This window comes from Podarcis melisellensis (genome assembly GCF_964234715.1).
Source record: "Podarcis melisellensis genome assembly, chromosome: 4".
NCBI lineage: Eukaryota > Metazoa > Chordata > Lepidosauria > Squamata > Lacertidae > Podarcis > Podarcis melisellensis.
The window spans coordinates 90,694,356-90,715,110 of record NC_138531.1 but is presented as its reverse complement, the minus strand read 5'-3'; the positions used below and the strand labels follow the sequence as shown (position 1 = coordinate 90,715,110).

Sequence of the window (20,755 nt, the reverse complement as noted above, 5' to 3'; positions counted from 1 at the left end):
GCCATGATCCCTTTACCTTGGAATTCTGGGATTTAACCCGCCCGCTCTCCGAGCCAAATCTTCTAGGGTGAGGCCTTCATATTCCTTGTAGGCTACTGCTTTCCACGATTTCTGAATGGCGTTGATTGCTCCTACGAAGTCGTAGTTGTTCACGTAGAACTTCTGCAGAGATCTGCAGTCGAGACACAAACGACGCGTTAGGCGAGGGAGCCTTGCGAAGGCTAGAATCTCCTTAAGTCCCAGAGGTTTATTAAGAAAACAGTCCAACGCAACCCCTCATGAAACTCTTCCACAAGACAAGAGACCCTTTGTTATTAAGACAATGCCATCAACAATCATAGTGCTTCACAGACAGGGATTTAAAGTTGAAATCTCTGCCTCACAGTCAGCGCTGGATTTAGGTTTGATGAGGCCCTAAGCTACTGAAGCTAATGGGGCCCTTTATATGTCCAGGTGTCCTTTGTCACCTGTTGCTTTTTTGTGTTGAATATATGCTATATGGTAATTTATGGACCTGAAGCCATTTGCACATGTTGTCATGCACCAGTCCATGCAGAATGTAGGCACCCTATATATAGAAATGAGCAAACCAGTGATATTTTAGGGAGCAGGCTAGCAGGCGGGGCCCATTACTTACATCACAGGAGCCTACACAACACAAAACACTGTTGCTGTATGTAGGTTTTATTTAATTTGTTTTTTATCTTATATTTTGGAAATCCAGGTTTTTTCCCCTTTTGGGGGGGGGGGGGCAAGAGAGTGGGCCCTAAGCTATAGCTTGCTTAAAGGTAAAGGGACCCCTGACCATTAGGTCCAGTTGCGGACGACTCTGGGGTTGCAGCGCTCATCTCGCTTTATTGGCTGAGGGAGCTGGCGTACAGCTTCCGGGTCATGTGGCCAGCATGAATAAGCGGCTCTTGGCAAACCAGAGCAGCACACGGAAACGCCGTTTACCTTTCCACTGGAGCGGTACCTATTTATCTACTTGCACTTTGACGTGCTTTCAAACTGCTAGGTTGGCAGGAGCTGGGACCAAGCAACGGGAGCTCACCCCGTCGCGGGGATTCGAACCGCTGACCTTCTGATCAGCAAGCTCTAGGCTCTGTGGTTTAGACCACAGCACCACCCGTGTCCCTTGTTTAGCTTATATATAAATCCGGCACTGCTCACAGTCTATGTTTTAATAGCAACAAGGAACAAGAATTAACTGGTTTACACTCATTTTATTTAAAGACTTATAAAAATAAACCTTAATCGAACAACTCTCGAAGCCAAGTGTTTCCAAACAGTGCTCAATGAGCATCATTCAGATGATCCCTGACGGGTCTGTGGCTTCGTGGTTGAAGATGGAGGACGGCACAGCTATTACATGAACAATTCATATTGATTTTTAATTGTGCTTTTATTTGTTATATTGCATTTTATTTTACTGTAATGCAATAAAATGCAACATATAGGAAGTAAACAGAGCAGTCAAGGTATAATTAAAAATCATCCAACATCCAACAGAGTACATTAAAATGGGCAGAAAAATCATTAAATGGTCCTACAAGAACTCCAACAATTTCCAAGAGGTCTCTGGAAGAAAAGGTTTGGGAACTGCTGTTCTACGTGGCAGAAAAATAAAATGTACAAATGCAGGAACACCTTAACTGGACTTTGCAGTAACATTCTGTACCTAGGAGAGCCACAATGTTTCAGATACGAAGTATGAATGTTGTTGTTGTTCTGTCATCTGTCAGACAATGGAGTGCACCTCGTGGGGTGAAGCCAAACTGCTGTGCTGGCAGCACTGAAATGATCTCTCTGAAACACAAGCCTGGGCAGTGTGGATGGAGGTCTTGGGCTGCCCAGATTACAAGACCCTGCCCTCTCAGCCTCAATGATGTGGTCCGAAGGAAAGCAGAGCAAGACGTCTGGCACCAGCTTGGCTGCAGAAGTTGCCAGAAGGAGGCATTCATGGCGCCATCCAACTGTCTTAGGGACTCCACTCTGGATTTCTGTAGGGTTTATACTCTAGGCTTCCTCAACCTCGGCCCTCCAGATGTTTTTGGCCTACAAGTCCCATGATCCCTAGCTAGCAGGACCAGTGGTCAGGGATGGTGGGAATTGTAGTCTCAAAACATCTGGAGGGCCAAGGTTGAGCAAGCCTGGCCTTAGCCTTTTCTTCTCCCGAAGATGTCCCTGCAAGGCTACCTTCCCAAGCCGATGAGCCCCACCTGCCCCTTTAAGTCTGAATACTGACTGGGTTTTAAGCATGAATACCAGAATTCTAGCTCCCTATTATCAGAGGGTCAAAAAAGGCACCACACATGAACCAGAGGATGCCTCAAAAGATCTATGGATTCTGATGACTATAGTTGCACTGACTATAGTTGCCTAAGCCATTGTTCACAGGCTGATTTGTACAGCTTAAGTGTTGTGTACACCGACTGTACACTAACTGAACATATCACATGTACAGCTGAGTTATTTGCATACACAGATTCTACGGTTGTTGGATGTAACGTACAAACTCTCCCATTATGGACCTATGGAAACCTATGAAGCTGCATCACACTGAGCCAAAACATTGGTCCTATCTCTCCCATGTCAGTCCTATCTCTCCCATGTCAGTGCAAAAAGAAACACTACCAGTCTCTGAAATGGGACACGGGTGGCACTGTGGGTAAAACCTCAGTGCCTAGGACTTGCTGATCGTATGGTGCCCGCGGCGGGGTGAGCTCCCGTCCTTCGGTCCCAGCTCCTGCCCACCTAGCAGTTCAAAAGCACCCCTAAGTGCAAGTAGATAAATAGGTACTGCTTTGTAGCGGGAAGGTAAACGGCGTTTCTGTGTGCTGCACTGGTGCTGGCTTGCCAGAGCAGCTTTGTCACGCTGACCACTTGACCTGGAAGTGTCTCCGGACAGCGCTGGCCCCCGGCCTCTTAAGTGAGATGGGCACACAACCCTAGAGTCGGACACGAGTGGCCTGTACAGACTTTACCAGTCTCTGAAGGAGAGCCAGCAGGATGAGCCTGCAGTCTTCTGAATCAACTGGCCTTCAGTACTTATTTGTTTTCAAGACCAGTAGAAAGACAGTCCTTGTCTCGACATAACACAAAAGGAAAATGTATGGGGAGGGAGGAGGTAACCAGCAAAAGGCTCAGTCACCATTTTGCAAAGTCAAGAGTTGTTAGATCAGCTGGGATAGAAACAGTTCTGGGGACCTTGCTTCACTTCTCTCTGTCTGGCTTTATGACGGAGCCTGTATCAGAGCATGTTGTTGTTGTTGTTTAGTCGTGTCTGACTCTTCGTGACCTCATGGACCAGAGCACGCCAGGCACTCCTGTCTTTGTATCAGAGCATATGATTAACCAAACAAAATGGCATTTGTTTCCACTCACCTTCCAGCGGATTTCAAAGGCAACTGATTTACACGAACACCGGAGGCTGAAGGGGAGATCTTTTGTGCGGTGAAGCATGCCCAGTTCCGGCCCAACACATCATGGACCCACCCAGGTAAGGTCTCGTGGCAGTAACTGGTTACGTTTAAGCCGTCCTTTTTATACTGGGAAGGGAAGCGATAGGGATGCTGGTCAGATTCTGCACAGAACACGTGTAGCAGACAACAGGCAAAAGATCCTAGGTTCGATTTCCAGGCATCCCCATCTGAGACCCTGGAGAGATGTGTTGACCAGGAATAGCTAACATGGTGCTGTTCAGATGTAGATGAACTACAACTCCCATGGGATACGCTGACTTGCGTCAGTGGGATTTATAGCCCAGCAACATCCAGAAGGTCTCATATTGGCTGCCTCTGGCATAAACAGTAAAAGGGAAAGGGACTCCTGACCATTAGATCCCGTCGCGGACGACTCTGGGGTTGCGGCGCTCATCTTGCTTTACTGGCCGAGGGAGCCGGCCTACAGCTTCCGAGTCATGTGGCCAGCATGACTAAGCCGCTTCTGGCAAACCAGAGCAGCGCACAGAAACACCGTTTACCTTCCCGCCAGAGTGGTACCCATTTATCTACTTGCACTTTGACGTGCTTTTGAACTGCTAGGTTGGCAGGAGCAGGGACTGAGCAACGGGAGCTCAGCCCGTCACGGGGATTTGTACCGCTGACCTTCTGATCGGCAAGCCCTAGGCTCTGTGGTTTAACCCACAGCACCACCCGCGTCCCTATGAGCCAAATGGGGCAACGGTGTGACTCTGGATTAAGACACACCCATTTATCCCGTGCTACAAAAGTTAAGCAGTAGAATACATTATTGGCTGAATTTATCTCAGGCCCCGTTCTTATGACCGGAGAACCTTTGGCCAGTGTTCGAAACACAGATATATAGGCTCCTCGCCAAATGGCACCGTAAACCTAGGTTGCGGTTGCCGCAATGTAATGGCCAGGCACCTCGTTTTTCTTTCCTGCAATGGGGATGATGATGGCAATTCCCGTAATTCCATTTCTACACCACTTTATACTTTAAAGAAAAACTCTCGAAGTGGTATACAACAAATAAAACATCGAGTAAAACAAATTAAAACTTCAAGGAAAACATTTTTTTTATAATATTTATTAAAGTTTCAAAAAGGTTACAAAAATGAGAAAGAAAAAATGAGAAAAGAAGAAAAAAGCAAAAAATACAAAATACAGAAAAATAAAAGCAATTAAACACATTTCCCTCATTCCATATCTTATCTTTCATTTACTTATTTCCCTGACCTCCTCACACCTCCCTTTTTTGTATTCTAGTTCAATTAAATAGTCCACCAAATCCTTTCCAACTTGGTTTTTATCCTAATAGTTTATCCTAATGTAGTATAATTTTACATTCTCGTCTTTCAACAATTAAAGAATCGATTTTTACCTAATCTTTTATATCATTTCTGCTAATACCGCATTACTTCATCCCAGAAACTTCAAGGAAAATATTTCAGATCCTTTAAGTGGCGTTTTGCTTTCCCTGGTCACCAACTGGGCATCCATATGGTTACAATTTGATCTGGGCCAGTTACAAAACACACCTGACTAATTTCTAACACTGCCTTTGGCCCTTTGATGAGCTACTGAACCGGGGAAAAGCACCCACGCAGCCTGGAAATGCCTTGACTTCTGCGAAGCTCCTTTGGCCACTCACTGCCTCTCAGGCTAACCGACCTCACAGGGTTGTTCTGAGGATAATAATAATAATAATAATAATAATAATAATAATAATATTTTTTTATTTATATCCCACCCCTCCCAGTTCAGAAAACTGGGCTCAGGGCGGCTAACAACAAACACTTAATTGATGCAACAAAAAAACAGCATAAAATACAGTATAAAATGTGAATAACAATAAATTCAGAATTCAAAAATCAAGTTAGGGGGAAAATCCATTCAATAAACATTAGATGATCACCAGGGCTAGCTGGCTAAATTAGTTCTATTTGGGCCAGCGAGGAGACCAGGGGAGAATTAGCTGTGGGATCCCAGAGCAGGTAAATTTCAGAAAAAGGGGCAGAAGAGGGAAGGAAGGGGAATAACAGATCAGGCTACGTTCAAATTGAAAGCCAGGCGGAATAGCTCTGTCTTACAGCCCTGCGGAAGGAAGTTAAATCTTGCAGGGCCCTGGTCTCATGGGACAGAGCATTCCACCAGGTTGGAGCCATCACTGAGAAGGCCCTGGAGGAGGATAATCTGACTTCCTTAGGGCCCGGGGCCTCTAAACTATGATTATTCATGGACCTTAAGGTCCTCTACAGGGCATACCAGGAGAAGAGGTCCCGTAAATACGAGGGCCCTAAGCCACATAAAATGGAGAGGTGGAATAATCATGCATTGAAACTCCTTGGAGTAAAGGTGGGGTGAAAAGTCTTTAAAGAAACATCTCCTCCCTGTAGTCCAGCTTCCTATGGAAATTAAGTTTGAAAGAAGTAGTACATTCAAAAAATATCTAGGGACCACAAGCTGAACATGAGTCAACAATGGGATACAGCAGCAAAAAACAAAAGCTAAGGCTATTCTAGGGTGCATCAACAGAGGTCTTGTGTCCAGATTAGGAGAAGCAACAGTATTGATTCTATTCTGTTCTAAGAAATAAAATAGAGGGGTGTTGCCCATAACAGTTTCTGGCTTACGAATGTGTCCACTGGCCCCAAAAGGCCAGTGACCCTCTGGACTAGGTGATTATAGAGCTGTGATGCCTTCATTTCAAAGTGCCTCTGGGTCCCTCCCAACCCTACAATTTTGTGATAAGGGCTGGATCAACCTGGCTGAGAAGCAAGCCAAGCTTTTCTGCTCAGGGAAGATGCATTTGACCAGATTTAGATACGCCCCCAGCCACTAAATGCTTCCTACATTTTTCGTTTTGCCCGCAGCTTTGTTTCCTCGACACGAGGGACGCGCTTTAGACCTCTGTTGCTTTTATGCTTTGCAGAAAGGGTGAAATTTGCCACCTTGGCACGATGCTGGCAGGGACTGTAGGCTCTGCGGTGCAAAAACGTTCCAAGTTCCTTTGCCCCGAAGCTCCGCTGAGCTGCCTGCCGTCGATCTTGATGAATTTGGAACGGCATCCCGGAAACTTCATGTACCTCCAAAGCAATAACACAAAACACAACAGCTTCTTTCTTCTTTTGCCGCCGGCTCTTTTCCTTGCCTGCTGGTCCCAGGCGTTGTGAAACGATGAGCCTTGGCGGTTTTAAGCGGCCTTTTCCCCCCTGATAACCTGAAGCGTGAAAACTTCATGCAGTGGCTGCTTCTTTAAAAAAAAAGAAAAAGCCAGGAAGGGCACCTGGTGTTTTGTGTGTGTTTAGAAGGGGTGTAGGAGAATTTGTGCTCCCCAGCCACATTGATCTCGCCCTTAGCACAGAATGGCAGAGTTGGAGGGACCTCAAGGGTCATCTAGTCCAACCCCCTACAATGCAGGAATCTCAGCCAAAGTATCCAGGACAGGTGGCCATCCAAACCTCATGGCCTAGGACCCTCGTACCTATGGGACCGCCTGTCCCAGTATGCCCTGTGGAGGACCTTAAGGTCCATAAATAGCAATACCCTAGAGGTCCCGGGCCCTAAGGAAGTCAGATTAGCCTCAACCAGAGCAGGGCCTTTTCAACACTGGCTCCGGCCTGGTGGGACGCTCCGTCTCATGAAACCAGGGCCCTGTGGGATCGGATTTCTTTCCGCAGGGCCTGTAAGAGAGAGTTGTTCCGCCTGGCCTTTGGCTTGCAATCGACTTGTTCCCCTCCCCCTCTTTCCTTTTTCCTATCTCCTTCTGTGATGGAACTCCTATTTGGGGACTTCCCTGGCTTTTTTCTGGCCCACGGAGGACCAGTCTGGAGAGTTGGCCTTGGTGAAGATTTGACGTTTTCATCCCCAAAAAGTTTTTGATTTGGGTTTCTTCTGAAATGAGGCTGCATCTTAATGTTGTATTTTAATCTTGTTTTTATGTTGTATTTTAATCAATTGCTTTTATACAGTACCTGGTGTTAGCCTCCCTGAGCCCAGTCTTGGCTGGGGAGGGCGGTGTATAAATAAATAAATAAATAAATAAATAAATAAATAAATACCTCCAAGGAAGGAGAGCCCACCACCTTTCAAGGGAGTTCAACAGCTCTTACTGTCAGAAAGTCCTTCCTGATATTTATTCGGAATATCATCTCCTTTCCGGTAACTTGAAGGTTTGGGTCCTACCACCTGAAGTAAGAGGAAACAAGCTTGTTCCCTCTTCCATGTGACAGCCCTTGAGAGATTTGAAGATGGCTATCGTATCTCCTCTCAGTCTCCTCTTTTCCATGTTAAACATACCCAGCTCCTTCAACCACTCCTCACAAGGCTTGGTTTCCAGACCCTTGATATGCCTTACAGAGTGAGACCTTTGAACCACGTAGTTCACAATGACTTGCAGAGGTTCTCCATGGTTTCAGACAAAGCTTGCGATCAAAACTGAGATCTTCTGCATAAATAGATGCTCTACAAAGCAGATGTTGGGAGACTCCTCCCAGAGCTACGATTCTCAGAGTGTCTTAAAAACCATCCCCTCTTTCCCAGGGGAGCTTTGAGACTTGTAGCTCTGTGAGGGGAATGAGGCATCTCCTAAAAACTCAGCACTCTACAGATCCCATAATTCTTTTGGGCAATCCATTATGGTTTGAAGTGGTATGATAGTGTATTAAATGCTCGGCACTGTTATGGTTTAATGCATGAAACGGGACTTAGCCCCACACCCCATGGAGGCACTGCAGATATCCCAAAGACTTGTCCAACTGGCCGTGAAGTGTGTGAAGTCTACAGAGTCACCTCTTCCAACAGAACACTCTTCTCATTAGGTCTCTACAAACAGTGGTTGGCACCCAAAGCAAGATAGGGATGGAGCTCTTTCAATGCCATCTGCTCAGCAATTCAGCTTTGCTTTTAACAGAAATCTGCTTACGTTCCACACCAACTCAGAAACAACCAACCTCAATTTTCTTATCTACCACGCTTCAAAAAACTTGACATCTATATAGTCATATGATGTGTGTACACAGTCACCGAACACCATATATTAATCTCACCCCCTATGTACCCAACCGATCACTGCCTATGCAGACGAGGGCATCTTGCAGTTGCCATCCTATCAGAAGTTCTGTTCTACACAAGGTCAGAATCTGGCCTTTAGTACGGTGGCACCTAATCTTTGGAAGTCCTTCTTTGTTGCCTGTTCTTTCAGCAAGCCTTCAAAAATCTTTATCCCGGTTCACATCCATCTGGGATTTGAACTGATTTTTCTTCTTGTTGTTTTTAACCCTGTTCTTATATCACAGAATTGGATTTTGTAGACTTGGAAGGGACCATGAGGGTGATCTAGTTCAACCCCCTGCAATGCGGGACTATTTATAACAATTGATCTTCTATACGCAATTGTTTTAACTTTAAAAATAAAAAAATCTTAGAGACATTGTAGATCACTTCGCGATGCCCTTATGGGAAGTGATTTATTTGTAAATGAAATAATATTATTATTATTGCATACACAGACTCCAGGTGATGACCATTTTCAACTTCCACAAAGCCCCAGGTTTTTGTTTCCCACCACAAGTGGTTTGTAGGATATACGTGAAGGGTACTCACCACTGCTCATTCCTCTCTGCTCAATTTTGCCAGGGATCTTGGAAAGGCTGTAGCCCAGTAAATACCAGGTTCAATCCCAGGCATTTCCAGCTAGAAAGACTCTGCTTGAAACCTTGCTGTCACTCAAAGTAGACAATACTTCGTTGAATGAACAAATGGTATGATGAAAGGAAATTTGCATGCATGTTCTAATACAACCATCTGCAATGCAGCAACATCTGGAGGGCCATAATTCCATAATCCTTGGCCACTGGGCCTGGTTTGCTGGGGCTGATGGGCATTGGTCTCCTACAACATCTGGAAAGCCTCAGGAGGGCTGTTGCAAGAGCTCCTGAACACAGCAGTTTCTTGTGCACAGGGTGGGTTTTTTTGCTATTGTTCAAAAGAGCATGCAAGATCCCACCTGATGTAGTGAGGTCAACTAACAGGCATCAACAAGATCTACCATTTAGGAGAACAAACCCCATTGTCTTGCATGTTCCTAGAAGGGTCTCACCAAACAAGTCCTAACCACCACTAGTCTGCATAAATGTCCACTGTCCTGTGACATCACGGGGCAACGACAACCTTTGGCCGGAAGAGTCAAGGCTGTGTTTTGGACCAGCTTGGCCTTCACACCTGCAACCACCTCTCCCACCGTTATCGAGCGATTCTGATGAAATCAAATTCCAGACCCATCCAAAAGCTTCTGCAGCAGGCACAGGCAGGCCTGTAAACAAGACCTTTGCACCAGGAGATTCCTCACTCAGAAGCCTGTTTTAAAGTTCTCCTGGAAACGGCAAGGAGCAAACAGGCATTACGACAGAGAGTTGAAGGTCTGCAGCCAATTGCCAGCTTTCTTGGCTTCCAAAGACAGACCAACAAAGCTTAGTGAAAAATATAACAAGTTTCAGAATCTAAGCATGTTTTCAACAGGAGAGCTTTGTCCAACCCAGAACTGCTCCTCTGCTCACTCTTCAAATAGGCTGTACAGAGACACGGGTGGCACCATGGTCTAAACCACTGAGCCTCTTGGGCTTGCCAAACGGAAGGCCAGGTTGAATCCCCGTGATGGGGTGAGCTCCCGTTTTCAGTTCCATGATGGAAGAAAAGTCATGTATAAATTTAAGAAAATAAATAACACAGTGATGGAAACCAGATTGCACGGAAATTATACTCCTTCCAAATTATTTTGCCAACAAGAATTTCAAAGTTTGGAAGAGCCCTTTAATCCCAACATATTCTGGAGGAAAATGGTGCAGAGATTGATTGATTGATTGATTGATTGATTGATTGATTGATTTGGAAGCTACATTACCTTAAAAAATGCAAACCACTTGTAGTTGTTCAGCACAACCTCGAAGCCTTGGTTGTAAATTATCGTGAAGAAGCCAAAGTTCCCTTGATCGTCCTGAGCAACATCGAGTTTCTGAAGGTTAACGACAACTTTTTTCTCCACAGCCCCTGGAGAGAAGCAGCAAGGAGAATTTTCACCATTTGGGGGGGGGAGGGGAACCAGGCTGAAGAAGCAAGCTGACCAATGCACAAATGCAACAGTAACACAGCCCTGCAATTATACACTGGCCTGGTAGGCACAAGGGACCAGGCACTGCAGGCAAGGCTAGTGAGCAGAGGCGCCAGAAGGGATGAACAGTCATGTCCTTTTTCTGTGCCCAGCATAGGAATCAAGCGGAGGTGGTAACAGTCTTTATTTCCATCAATGCTTTGTAAACCTCTTTGAAGTTTAAAATAGAAAATCAAGCCGTGAATAAATTTTACAAAATAAATAAATACAGTGGTACCTTGGGTTAAGAACTTAATTTGTTCTGGTAAAGGTAAAGGTAAAGGGACCCCTGACCGTTAGGTCCAGTTGCGGATGACTCTGGGGTTGCGGCACTCAACTCGCTTTACTGTACAGCTTCCGGGTCATGTGGCCAGCATGACTAAGCCACTTTTGGCGAACCAGAGCAGCGCACGGAAATGCCATTTACCTTCCTGCCAGACCTATTTATCTACTTGTAGTTTGATGTGCTTTCAAACTGCTAGGTTGGCAGGAGCTGAGACCCAACAACGGGAGCTCACCCTGTCACGGGGATTCGAACTGCTGACCTTCTGATCGGCAAGTCCTAGGCTCTGTGGTTTAACCCACAGCGCCACCCATGTTCTGGAGGTCCATTCTTAACCTGAAATTGTTCTTAACCTGAGGTACCACTTTACCTAATGGGGCCTCCCACTGTCGCTGCGCCGCAGGAGCATAATTTCGGTTCTCATCCTGAAGCAAAGTTCTTAACCTGAGGTACTATTTCTGGGTTAGCAGAGTCTGTAACCTGAAGCGTCTATAATCTGAAGTGTCTGTAACCCAAGGTACCACTGTATCACGTTGCTTGGCTGATCTTTCTCCAAATCATTCAGGACAACACAGAGAGATCTTTCTCCACCTTCATTTTATCCATACAACCCACCCTGTGAGGATTATTAGGCTGAAAAACTGTGTCAGGACCCCCGTGAGATTCAAAGCCAGGGAAGGGATTTGAATCCATGTCCTTTGTTCTGGTCTGACACGCTCACCTTTATGAATGGGCTTAAGATGCATACAATCTCAAGGCATGGCCTGAAGGCATGTACAGTGGTACATCAGGTTACATACGCTTCAGGTTACAGACACTTCAGGTTACAGAAGTGTCTGAAGAAGTGTGTATCTGAAGAAGTGTGCATGCACACGAAAGCTCATACCAAGAACTGACTTAGTTGGTCTTTAAGGTGCTACTGGAAGGAATTTTTTTTGTTTTGACTATGGCAGACCAACACGGCTACCTATCTGTTCAGGTTACAGACTCCGCTAACCCAGAAATAGTGCTTCAGGTTAAGAACTTTGCTTCAGGATGAGAACAGAAATCGTGCTCCGGCGGCGCGGAGGCAGCAGGGGGCCTCATTAGCTAAAGTGGTGCCTCAGGTTAAGAACAGTTTCAGGTTAAGTATGGACCTCCAGAACTAATTAAGTACTTAACCTGAGGTACCACTGTATTGCATCTATTTTGCTGAAGATCATAGAATCTTAGTGTTGGAAGGGACCCAAGGGTCATCTAGCCCAACCCGCCCCCCGCAAAGCAAGAATCTCAGCTAAAGCATCCATGCGAGAGCATACAAGATAAACAGCTCTGGGTCTGGCCAGTACCTGGATGGGATTAATTGACTGATTGGTGGCATTTATACCGCACCAAAAAAGGTTCCTGAAGGAGTGGGCCTGCCGCAGCAGAACTGATCAAACGACATTCAATTCCATGATGGAATAAAATTCATGTATAAATTTAAGAAAATAAATGTATTCAAACTGCTGTGTGAAGCAAACCATTTTTTTTTTAAGCGATTCAGGACTTTGGACATGATTATTGCATCATCCAGTTTCATGCTGGTCCAATATAGATGCAGCAGGCGTCTTCTATAACAACTTTTAATAATTTGCCAAAAACTTTTTGATGTGACAAGACAATTAATTAATTGTCAGGTGGGGATTTGTGATTTTAATTTTTGACGTGTCTTTGCTCATAAAAATTGTTCTGCATCACCTTGATTTTTTTTAAAGTGAGACTGTGGTATGTCAGTATTTTCTTTTTAACATATACCGTATTTTTTGCTCTATAAGACTCACTTTTTCCCTCCTAAAAAGTAAGGGGAAATGTTTGCGCATCTTATGGAGTGAATGCAGGCTGTGCAGCTATCCCAGAAGTCAGAACAGCAAGAGGGATTTCTGCTTTCACTGCGCAGCGATCCCTCTTGCTGTTCTGGCTTCTGAGATTCAGATTTTTCCCCCTCTTGTTTTTCTCCTCCAAAAACTAGGTGCGTCTTGTGGTCTGGAGCATCTTATAGAGCAAAAAATACGGTAATTAAAAATGTAGAATTCTGGTCCAATAAGTATTATTTTTAATGAAACTGTGGTAAGTATTTTTCTTTTACCGTACATATAATTAAAAATGTAGAATTCAGGCCCAATAAATATTTCCATTTCTGCTGCTTTAAGTTGTAAGACATAAAACCTAAATTTTAAAAACTGCTGTCTGCAATCATGTGAGGGTCAGGAGGAAGGCAAACTGCATTGTTCACTCTTTCAGGCATAAACTTTCTGACCTTGTGACCATGACTAATATAGAGAAGTGCTGATGTAAAAAATAAATAAAGAAAAAACACAGTTCCCTTCAGCAAATCACCATTCCCCTTTTGACCATTTTCTATCTACGTCCTCCTCTGCACTTCAGACAAAGTGGCCAACATCCTGAGAGGGGTGAACCATGTTCTCCAATCAGCACTGGTGTTATTAAGACAAGCGCTTCCAATAAAACCAAATTTGACCCAAATTGGAGCTGCCTGTAGACCCAAGCAATCCAGTTCAAACAAAACCCACCCTCTGCAAACAGGGGCTTGTAAGTTTTAGTTAGAGATAGACACATCCAATTTTGTTTGCTAAGCCACATTACACACAGGGTTAATCTGAGGTGCAGCTGGACATATTTTGTGTGGCATCACAAAAAACAAAAAAAATGAGCGTGCAATAAGTTTTTGTGCAGCTGGGCAAATGGGATTCAACAAGGTGCAAAGTAGCTTCTAAAAAAAGAAATAGACAAGAGAAGATAAAAAGAGCACAAAATGAAGACAAATGCTGGTTCCTTTCAAATCTTCATAACCTTAAACAGTGGTACCTTGGGTTACATACGCTTCAGGCTACATATGCTTCAGGTTACAGACTCCGCTAACCCAGAAATAGTACCTTGGATTAAGAACTTTGCTTCAGGATGAGAACAGAAATCGGGCTCCGGTGGCAGCAGGAGGCCCCATTAGCTAAAGTGGTGCTTCAGGTTAAGAAAAGTTTCAGGTTAAGAACGGACCTCCGGAACGAATTAAGTACTTAATCCAAGGTACCACTGTACAGATAGCACAGGGGTCAGCAACCTTTTTCAGCTGTGGGCCGGTCCACCGTCCCTCAGACCATGTGGTGGGCCTGATTATATTTTGGGGGAAAAAAGAATGAACGAATTCCTATGCCCCACAAATAACCCAGAGATGCATTTTAAATAAAAGCACACATTCTACTCATGTAAAAACACCATGCAGGCCCTACAAATAATCCAGAGATGCATTTTAAATAAAAGGACACACTCTGCTCATGTAAAAACACACTGATTCCTGGACTGTCCGTGGGCCGGATTTAGAAGGCGATTGGGCCGGATCCTTCCCCCCAGGCCTTAGGTTGCCTACCCCTCGTTAACAGAGAAATCTGAGGGCTCCCTTGGACAAAAAACAAGGACACCAGCCAGGAATACAAGAGCAAAACAGCAGCCAGTAGGCTTGGTCTTTATTGAACAGGACTCCTATATCGCAACAGGACTCCCACCTGCCACAAGGTGGAACAAGATGGAAGCCCCGAACAAAAGAGCCCCCAAACTTTTATTAGCTACTAATCCCCATGTTAAAGGTAAAGGTAAAGGTACCCCTGCCCGTACGGGCCAGTCTTGACAGACTCTGGGGTTGTGCGCCCATCTCACTTAAGAGGCCGGGGGCCAGCGCTGTCCGGAGACACTTCCGGGTCACGTGGCCAGCGTGACATCGCTGCTCTGGCGAGCCAGAGCTGCACACGGAAACGCCGTTTACCTTCCCGCTGGTAAGCGGTCCCTATTTATCTACTTGCACCCGGAGGTGCTTTCGAACTGCTAGGTTGGCAGGCGCTGGGACCGAGCAGCGGGAGCGCACCCCGCAGCAGGGATTCGAACCGCCGACCTTTCGATCGGCAAGTCCTAGGCGCTGAGGCTTTAACCCACAGCGCCACCTGTGTCCCCATGTTACACCCCCCCAAACTACATCACTCATACATCACGGTTACATCATGAAAGGGGAGGTCTGGTGGCAGTAATCTGAGCATCCTGGACCCTGCCCCATGGTTCTCCTTGCCCTCCACCAAACACTCATCAAGTGTAACAAAAAAGATATTTACACTTCCCTGTTTCCCAGCCAAGTTAATCACACCCTTTTTTCTTCATCTGGGTTTGTTATTTCTGGAATGGCTACCTGTCTGGCACTCAGGTATCAGGATGCCAGGGATAATCACTCAGGCAGAGGGGCTGGTGAGTAGGTGAGTTTACATGTCTATATGAATTTCTGAAGTTTTCCCAGTGGGAGGGGGGAGGCTTTTGTTAGTGGGGCAGATCCACAGATTTCTATTGATTTCTACTGATTTAGAAAAGCGGCCACCCCCCAGGCTAAGCTCATGCACCCCCTTCTTTCCGAGATACCTCTATTTTTTGTACCCTCCCCGTCGCTTTATTTCCTCCAATGTCCTGGCCTTTCCACCTTTCTCTGATTTTTTTTTCTTCCTTCCTGTCTCTTTCTCTGTTGATTCTTATCTTCCTCTTTCAAGTTCTTTCAGCTGCAAAAACTTGGGGCGGGGCGGGCGACTGCTAGCTTGTGCAATAGCGGGGGGGGGGGGGGAGCTGAGAATAAACATTGCATATAGTCCTCTCCCTCCAATTTCTTATAGATCCTGATGTAATGCATACAATCAAGCTATATACAAGCTGACTCCAGTCGCCAGCTTAAAAACAACACCAAAAAAACCAGCAGAGCTCCTGCGTCTTTAAACAGCTGCACTACAGACAAACTTTGCTGGGAATTTTTTATCCTGTGTGGTAGGAATTTTGAGGTCTTAGATATATGGAAATGTTCATAAATGTAGTAACCAAGCACGTACATAGATGAGCACAGGAAGCCCAACCTGGAACCATTTTGATTCCTAAACTGAGCCAATGTTTTCTCTGCGAGGTCAAAGTGGGAAACCTCCCCATTGTCTCTTTCCTCACAAATCCTGTCTTAAGGGCACATTTTAAGATATGAATAGGGTGTGAGCCTGTGACCTGGTCTTTGTCCATGGAGTTTTCTTGGCAGGGATACTGTATGGAAGTGAGAGCTGGACCATAAAGAAGGCAGATCGCCGAAGAATTGATGCTTTTGAATTCTGGTGCTGGAGGAGACTCTTGAGAGTCCCATGGACTGCAAGAAGATCAAACCGATTCATTCTTAAGGAAATCAGCCCTGAGTGCTCACTGGAAGGACAGATCCTGAAGCTGAGGCTCCAATACTTTGGCCACCTCATGAGAAGAGAAGACTCCCTGGAAAAGACCCTGATGTTGGGAAAGATGGAGGGCACAAGGAGAAAGGGACGACAGAGGACGAGATGGTTGGATAGCGTCTTCGAAGCTACAAACATGAGTCTGACCAAACTGCAGGAGGCAGTGGAAGACAGAAGTGCCTGGCGTGCTCTGGTCCATGGGGTCACGAAGAGTCGGACACGACTAAACGACTAAACAACAACAACAACTGTGACCTGGGCCAGGAACTAAGTATTTATCATTACAAAAGACTGCCCAGGCTACCCAGGCAATCCAATCAAGTAACCTGCCGGACAGGAGATAAACAAGGACAGGAGAAAAACAAGGACAGGAGAAAAACAACAATCAAATTTCTGTTTTAAGACCGCCTTTTTGTGATGTAGGTGTGATGTATTGGAGTGGTGGTCTTAGGTTACACCCCTTCTGTGATGTACGTATGTATGATGTTTCTGGGAGTGGTCTTGATCTACAGGATGGCAATTTCAAAAGTCTTTATAAGGCCTTGTGCACCATTTTTCTGGGTTCCTCCTCTCTCCTGTGGGTGAGGGGAGCACCCTGTTGCAACAGATCAATAAAGTTCAAGCTTACTATCTGCTTTGCTTCTCAATATTCTCTGGTTGGCCTCTGTTATTCTCTCCTACCAATAGGGAACCTATGTAAGGACTCTATATGGGCTCTTGGATACCCCATAAGGGAAAAGGGCAATTTTTGTTTACAACACCTGGCAACAAAAAATGACACCCTCCTTTTGGTTTAAGGGTGGGACGGTCTTATCAGATGGAAGTAGACCCCGATTCACAAAGAATCACAGAATTGTAGAGTTGGAAAAGGACCATGAGGGTCATAAAATTCAACCCCCTGAAATGCAGATATTTTTTTTCCCCAATGTAGGGCTTGAACCCGTGACCCTGAGATTAAGAGTCTCATGTTCTGCCAACTGATACATTCTCTGCCCAGCACACACAAAGGCCCTGCTAAGGAATGAGTTGTTAGTATGCTAGGGCTGGATACCACAAGCCTATCAGTAGACCACAAGACAGACTGGGAGAGGGATGTAACTTCAACAAAGACAAAGTGTCCATTTTCCCAGCATGCCAGATACCTGCACTCATGCACCCAAAGATTGTTGAAAAGGAAATCCCCCCACCCATTCCCCCCCCAACCACAGCATGCATGAAGGTTGGCTCTGTTCTTTATGCATTCAGCTGTAGGACCTTTTAGGGTAGTTCTCAAAAAGCAAACCTGAAGGAGCGTCTCCACCCCCATCGTTCTGCCTGGACACTTGAGGTCTAGCTCCGAGGGCCTTCTGCTGGTTCCCTCGCTGTGAGAAGTGAGGTTACAGGGAACCAGGCAGAGGGCCTTCTTGGTGGTGGCGCTCGCCCTGTGGAACACCCTCCCACCAGATGTCAAGGAAATAAACAACTATATGACTTTTAGAAGACATCTGAAGGCAGCCCTGTATAGGGAGGTTCTTAATGTTTGATCTTTTAAAGGTACCCCTGCCCGTATGGGGCAGTCGTGTCCAACTCTAGGGTTGTGCGCCCATCTCACTTAAGAGGCTGGGGGCCAGCGCTGTCCGGAGACACTTCCGGGTCACGTGGCCAGCGTGACAAAGCTGCATCTGGTGAGCCAGCGCAGCACACGGAAACGCCATTTACCTTCCCGCCAGTAAGCGGTCCCTATTTATCTACTTGCACCCGGGGGTGCTTTCGAACTGCTAGGTTGGCAGGCGCTGGGACCGAGCAACGGGAGCGTACCCCGCCGCAGGGATTCGAACCGCCGATCTTTCGATTGGCAAGTCCTAGGCACTGAGGCTTTTACCCACAGCGCCACCCGCGTCCCCGCGTTTGATCTTTTACTGTCGTTTTAATATCCTGTTGGAAGCTGCTCAGAGTGGCTGGGGAAACTCAGCCAGATGGGCAGGGTATAAGTATATATCCTGCCAGCCTAGCAGTTTGAAAGCATGCCAGTGCAAGTAGATCAACAGATACCGCTGCAACGAGAAGGTAAATGGCGTTTCCGTGCACTCTTATTATTATATTTCAAGCGGGGGAAACATGCAAAACAAAGTAGCAGCTGGAAGGAACAGAGTTTGCCCTGGAAGGTCATCCCTTGGTTTTTAATATCCCGAGGCAGGATGGGGTTGTGCAGCAGTAAGGAAAACATCTTTTAATTTTCCCAAGAGCACTGCATGAGACTTGGGGTCACTTTGAGCAAGATTCCTGCATTGCAGGCGTTCCTGCTAGTTGACCCTTGTGGTCCCTTTCCAATTCTACAATTCCTCCGATTCTCCTCCCTTCCCTCCATGTCTGGAGCAGAAACAAGGCTGAGAGGGTCCACCAACGACCTGTTGCTCAAGAAAGTTTAGATAAGAACAAAAGCAAAATGACAGCTTTGCTTCTGCGGTAGATGTGACTCATTAACAGAACCGGAGGTTTTCATGTGTGAAGAGCTGAGTCACGTGTGATATGCAGAGATAACCAGCTCACGCAGTACTAGTTGATTACACCTGAATGAAGTTGAAGACATATGCTAACTTGTTAAGCTTGAGGCCAAGATGGAGCCTCCACACAGAGCAGCAGTCTAAATACAGACATGGGGAAAACCACAACCACCTGTTTTCAGCCCCACTAGTGAGCTTCCCAGAGACATGTGGCTGTCCAAGGTTGTAGGAGGGAGAGAAATGTCCAGTTTTAGATCCATTTTGGCCTTGAGAAGGTCAGCAAACATTACAGTGGTACCTCGGGCTAAGTACTTAATTCGTTCCAGAGGTCCATTCTTAACCTTAAACTGTTATTAACCTGAAGCACCACTTTAGCTAATGGGGCCTCCTGCTGCTGCCACGCTGCCGGAGCACAATTTCTGTTCTCATCCTGAAGCAAAGTTCTTAACCTGAAGCACTATTTCTGGCTTAGTGGAGTGTGTAACCTGAAGCGTATGTAACCTGAAGCGTATGTAACCCGAGGTACCACTGTATGATCTTAAGGCGGGAGGGGAAGCAGCTACTAAGTTAGAAACTTGTAAAGCCCCAATGCTTTTTTTTTAAAAGGGGAGTTTGAACACGCGTTCAATCTGTGACCCTTCTAAAGCTTGCTTACTTTTGCTTTCTATTCCATTTTATTTGCACAGCATTCTACTTTCTGTCGTTATGAAATCCAGACCCCTTTCTCCGCTCTGAACTCGCGAAATAAAATAACCCGTGCCGAGCAGAGTTTGAAAACTGAATGCAAAGTTCAGCTTCGCCTCCAACAAGGAAGGAGGGGGTTTCCTGAAAACGATCCTACTCAGCAGATCTCCTAGGTAGGAAGTAAACCGGGAATACAGTGAGATTTACTTCCGAAGTCAACGAAACGAAATCTCCCAAACCGCGCAGCTAGGCTGATTCGCCGGATGTTTTCCAAACTTGCTTTTCTATTTGTTGGCGTTGTTTTATTGGGGGAAGGAAAATAGGTCAGAATGGAGAGCAGTAACGGGAACAAGAAACGGGGATCGCTCCTGGAGGCGGAGGAAGTTGGAGAGGCGAGCGCCCTGCCCTGCGCGCTGTCACTTACCCACTTCGGAGCAGTTTATGTGCCGGCTCGGGGATCCGTGCCCCCTGCCCACCTGGAAAACCCAGGTGCCCACTAGGTCCTCGAAGGTGCAGTTGGCCGGCGTGTCGGCCCAACTCGGCTGCAGCTGGACGAGGAAGAAGACGAGGAGGAAAGCCAGGCGCCGCGCCAAACGCGCCATCGTTGCGCCCCGAGGTTCTTGGCACGGAGGAGGAGAGCGCGCCGGGGGATCAGCGAGGGGAGCAATAGGGGAAAAAAGAAGCGACCCCCTTCCCCGCTGGGCTTAAATCTGTCCCCGGAACGGCGGGGCCCTGCTAGGTCCGCCCCCCGGGCATCACGTGTGAAAGGGGGCCAGGCGCTTCCTCCTCTCCCTCTCACAGCAGCCGAGCGCAGAAAACGGCCTCCTATGAGCGGAGTCCTTTATTCCACCTGGCTCAGCCTTGGGCGCGCCGAAGGCTTGGCTCCACGTCAAATTGGGAAGGGACCACCACGGTCATCTAGTCCAACCCTCACGCAATGTGGAAACATTTGGCTCCGCGTTAGCACTCGAACCCACGAGCCTGAGATTAAGAGTCTCCTGTTCTCAACAGCAGTGATTCTCTTAAAAAATAAATAAATAAAAATTTCAACATAACAAATTATCAAAACATATCATCTTCATTATTCCCTCCCTGTTTTCCCTTTTTCCTCCCCAAAGAGCCCTCTCTCCCTCCCCCCCAGACTTCCCTCAGTTCCTCTCTCTGATTTCTCAATACATGTTATTCTCTGCCTATTGTAAAATTATATAAACCCTAACATTATCTATCTATTATGTTAACAGTCAATAAATTTGTGTATGTTTATTCAAAACCTGCCAAGGAGTCCAATTCATTTTGTTGTCTTTTTAAGTACAGTAGTTTGTAAAAAGTTCCCATTCTTCTTTGAAGTCGCAGTTGTCCTTGTCTCCCAATTTGTATGTCAGTTTTGCCAATTCTGCATAATTCATCAGTACTTCTTGCCATTGTTC

At 46.1% G+C, this 20,755-nt stretch overlaps 1 protein-coding gene across 1 annotated transcript in view; it reads right to left on the bottom strand.

Annotated features, from left to right (window-relative positions):
* Positions 1-20,427, bottom strand: part of CTSC (cathepsin C) — a 31,222-nt gene extending 10,795 nt beyond the window's left edge. Inside the window, exons 1-4 of the mRNA XM_081909967.1 lie at positions 19,753-20,427; positions 10,366-10,511; positions 3,385-3,548; positions 17-172 (exon numbers count right to left, since the gene is read on the bottom strand). Of these exons, the coding sequence (XP_081766093.1) occupies positions 17-172; positions 3,385-3,548; positions 10,366-10,511; positions 19,753-19,930 (644 nt within the window). The 5' untranslated portion in view covers positions 19,931-20,427. The remainder of the gene's footprint in view (positions 1-16; positions 173-3,384; positions 3,549-10,365; positions 10,512-19,752) is intronic.
* Between the last annotated feature and the right edge of the window lie 328 nt (positions 20,428-20,755).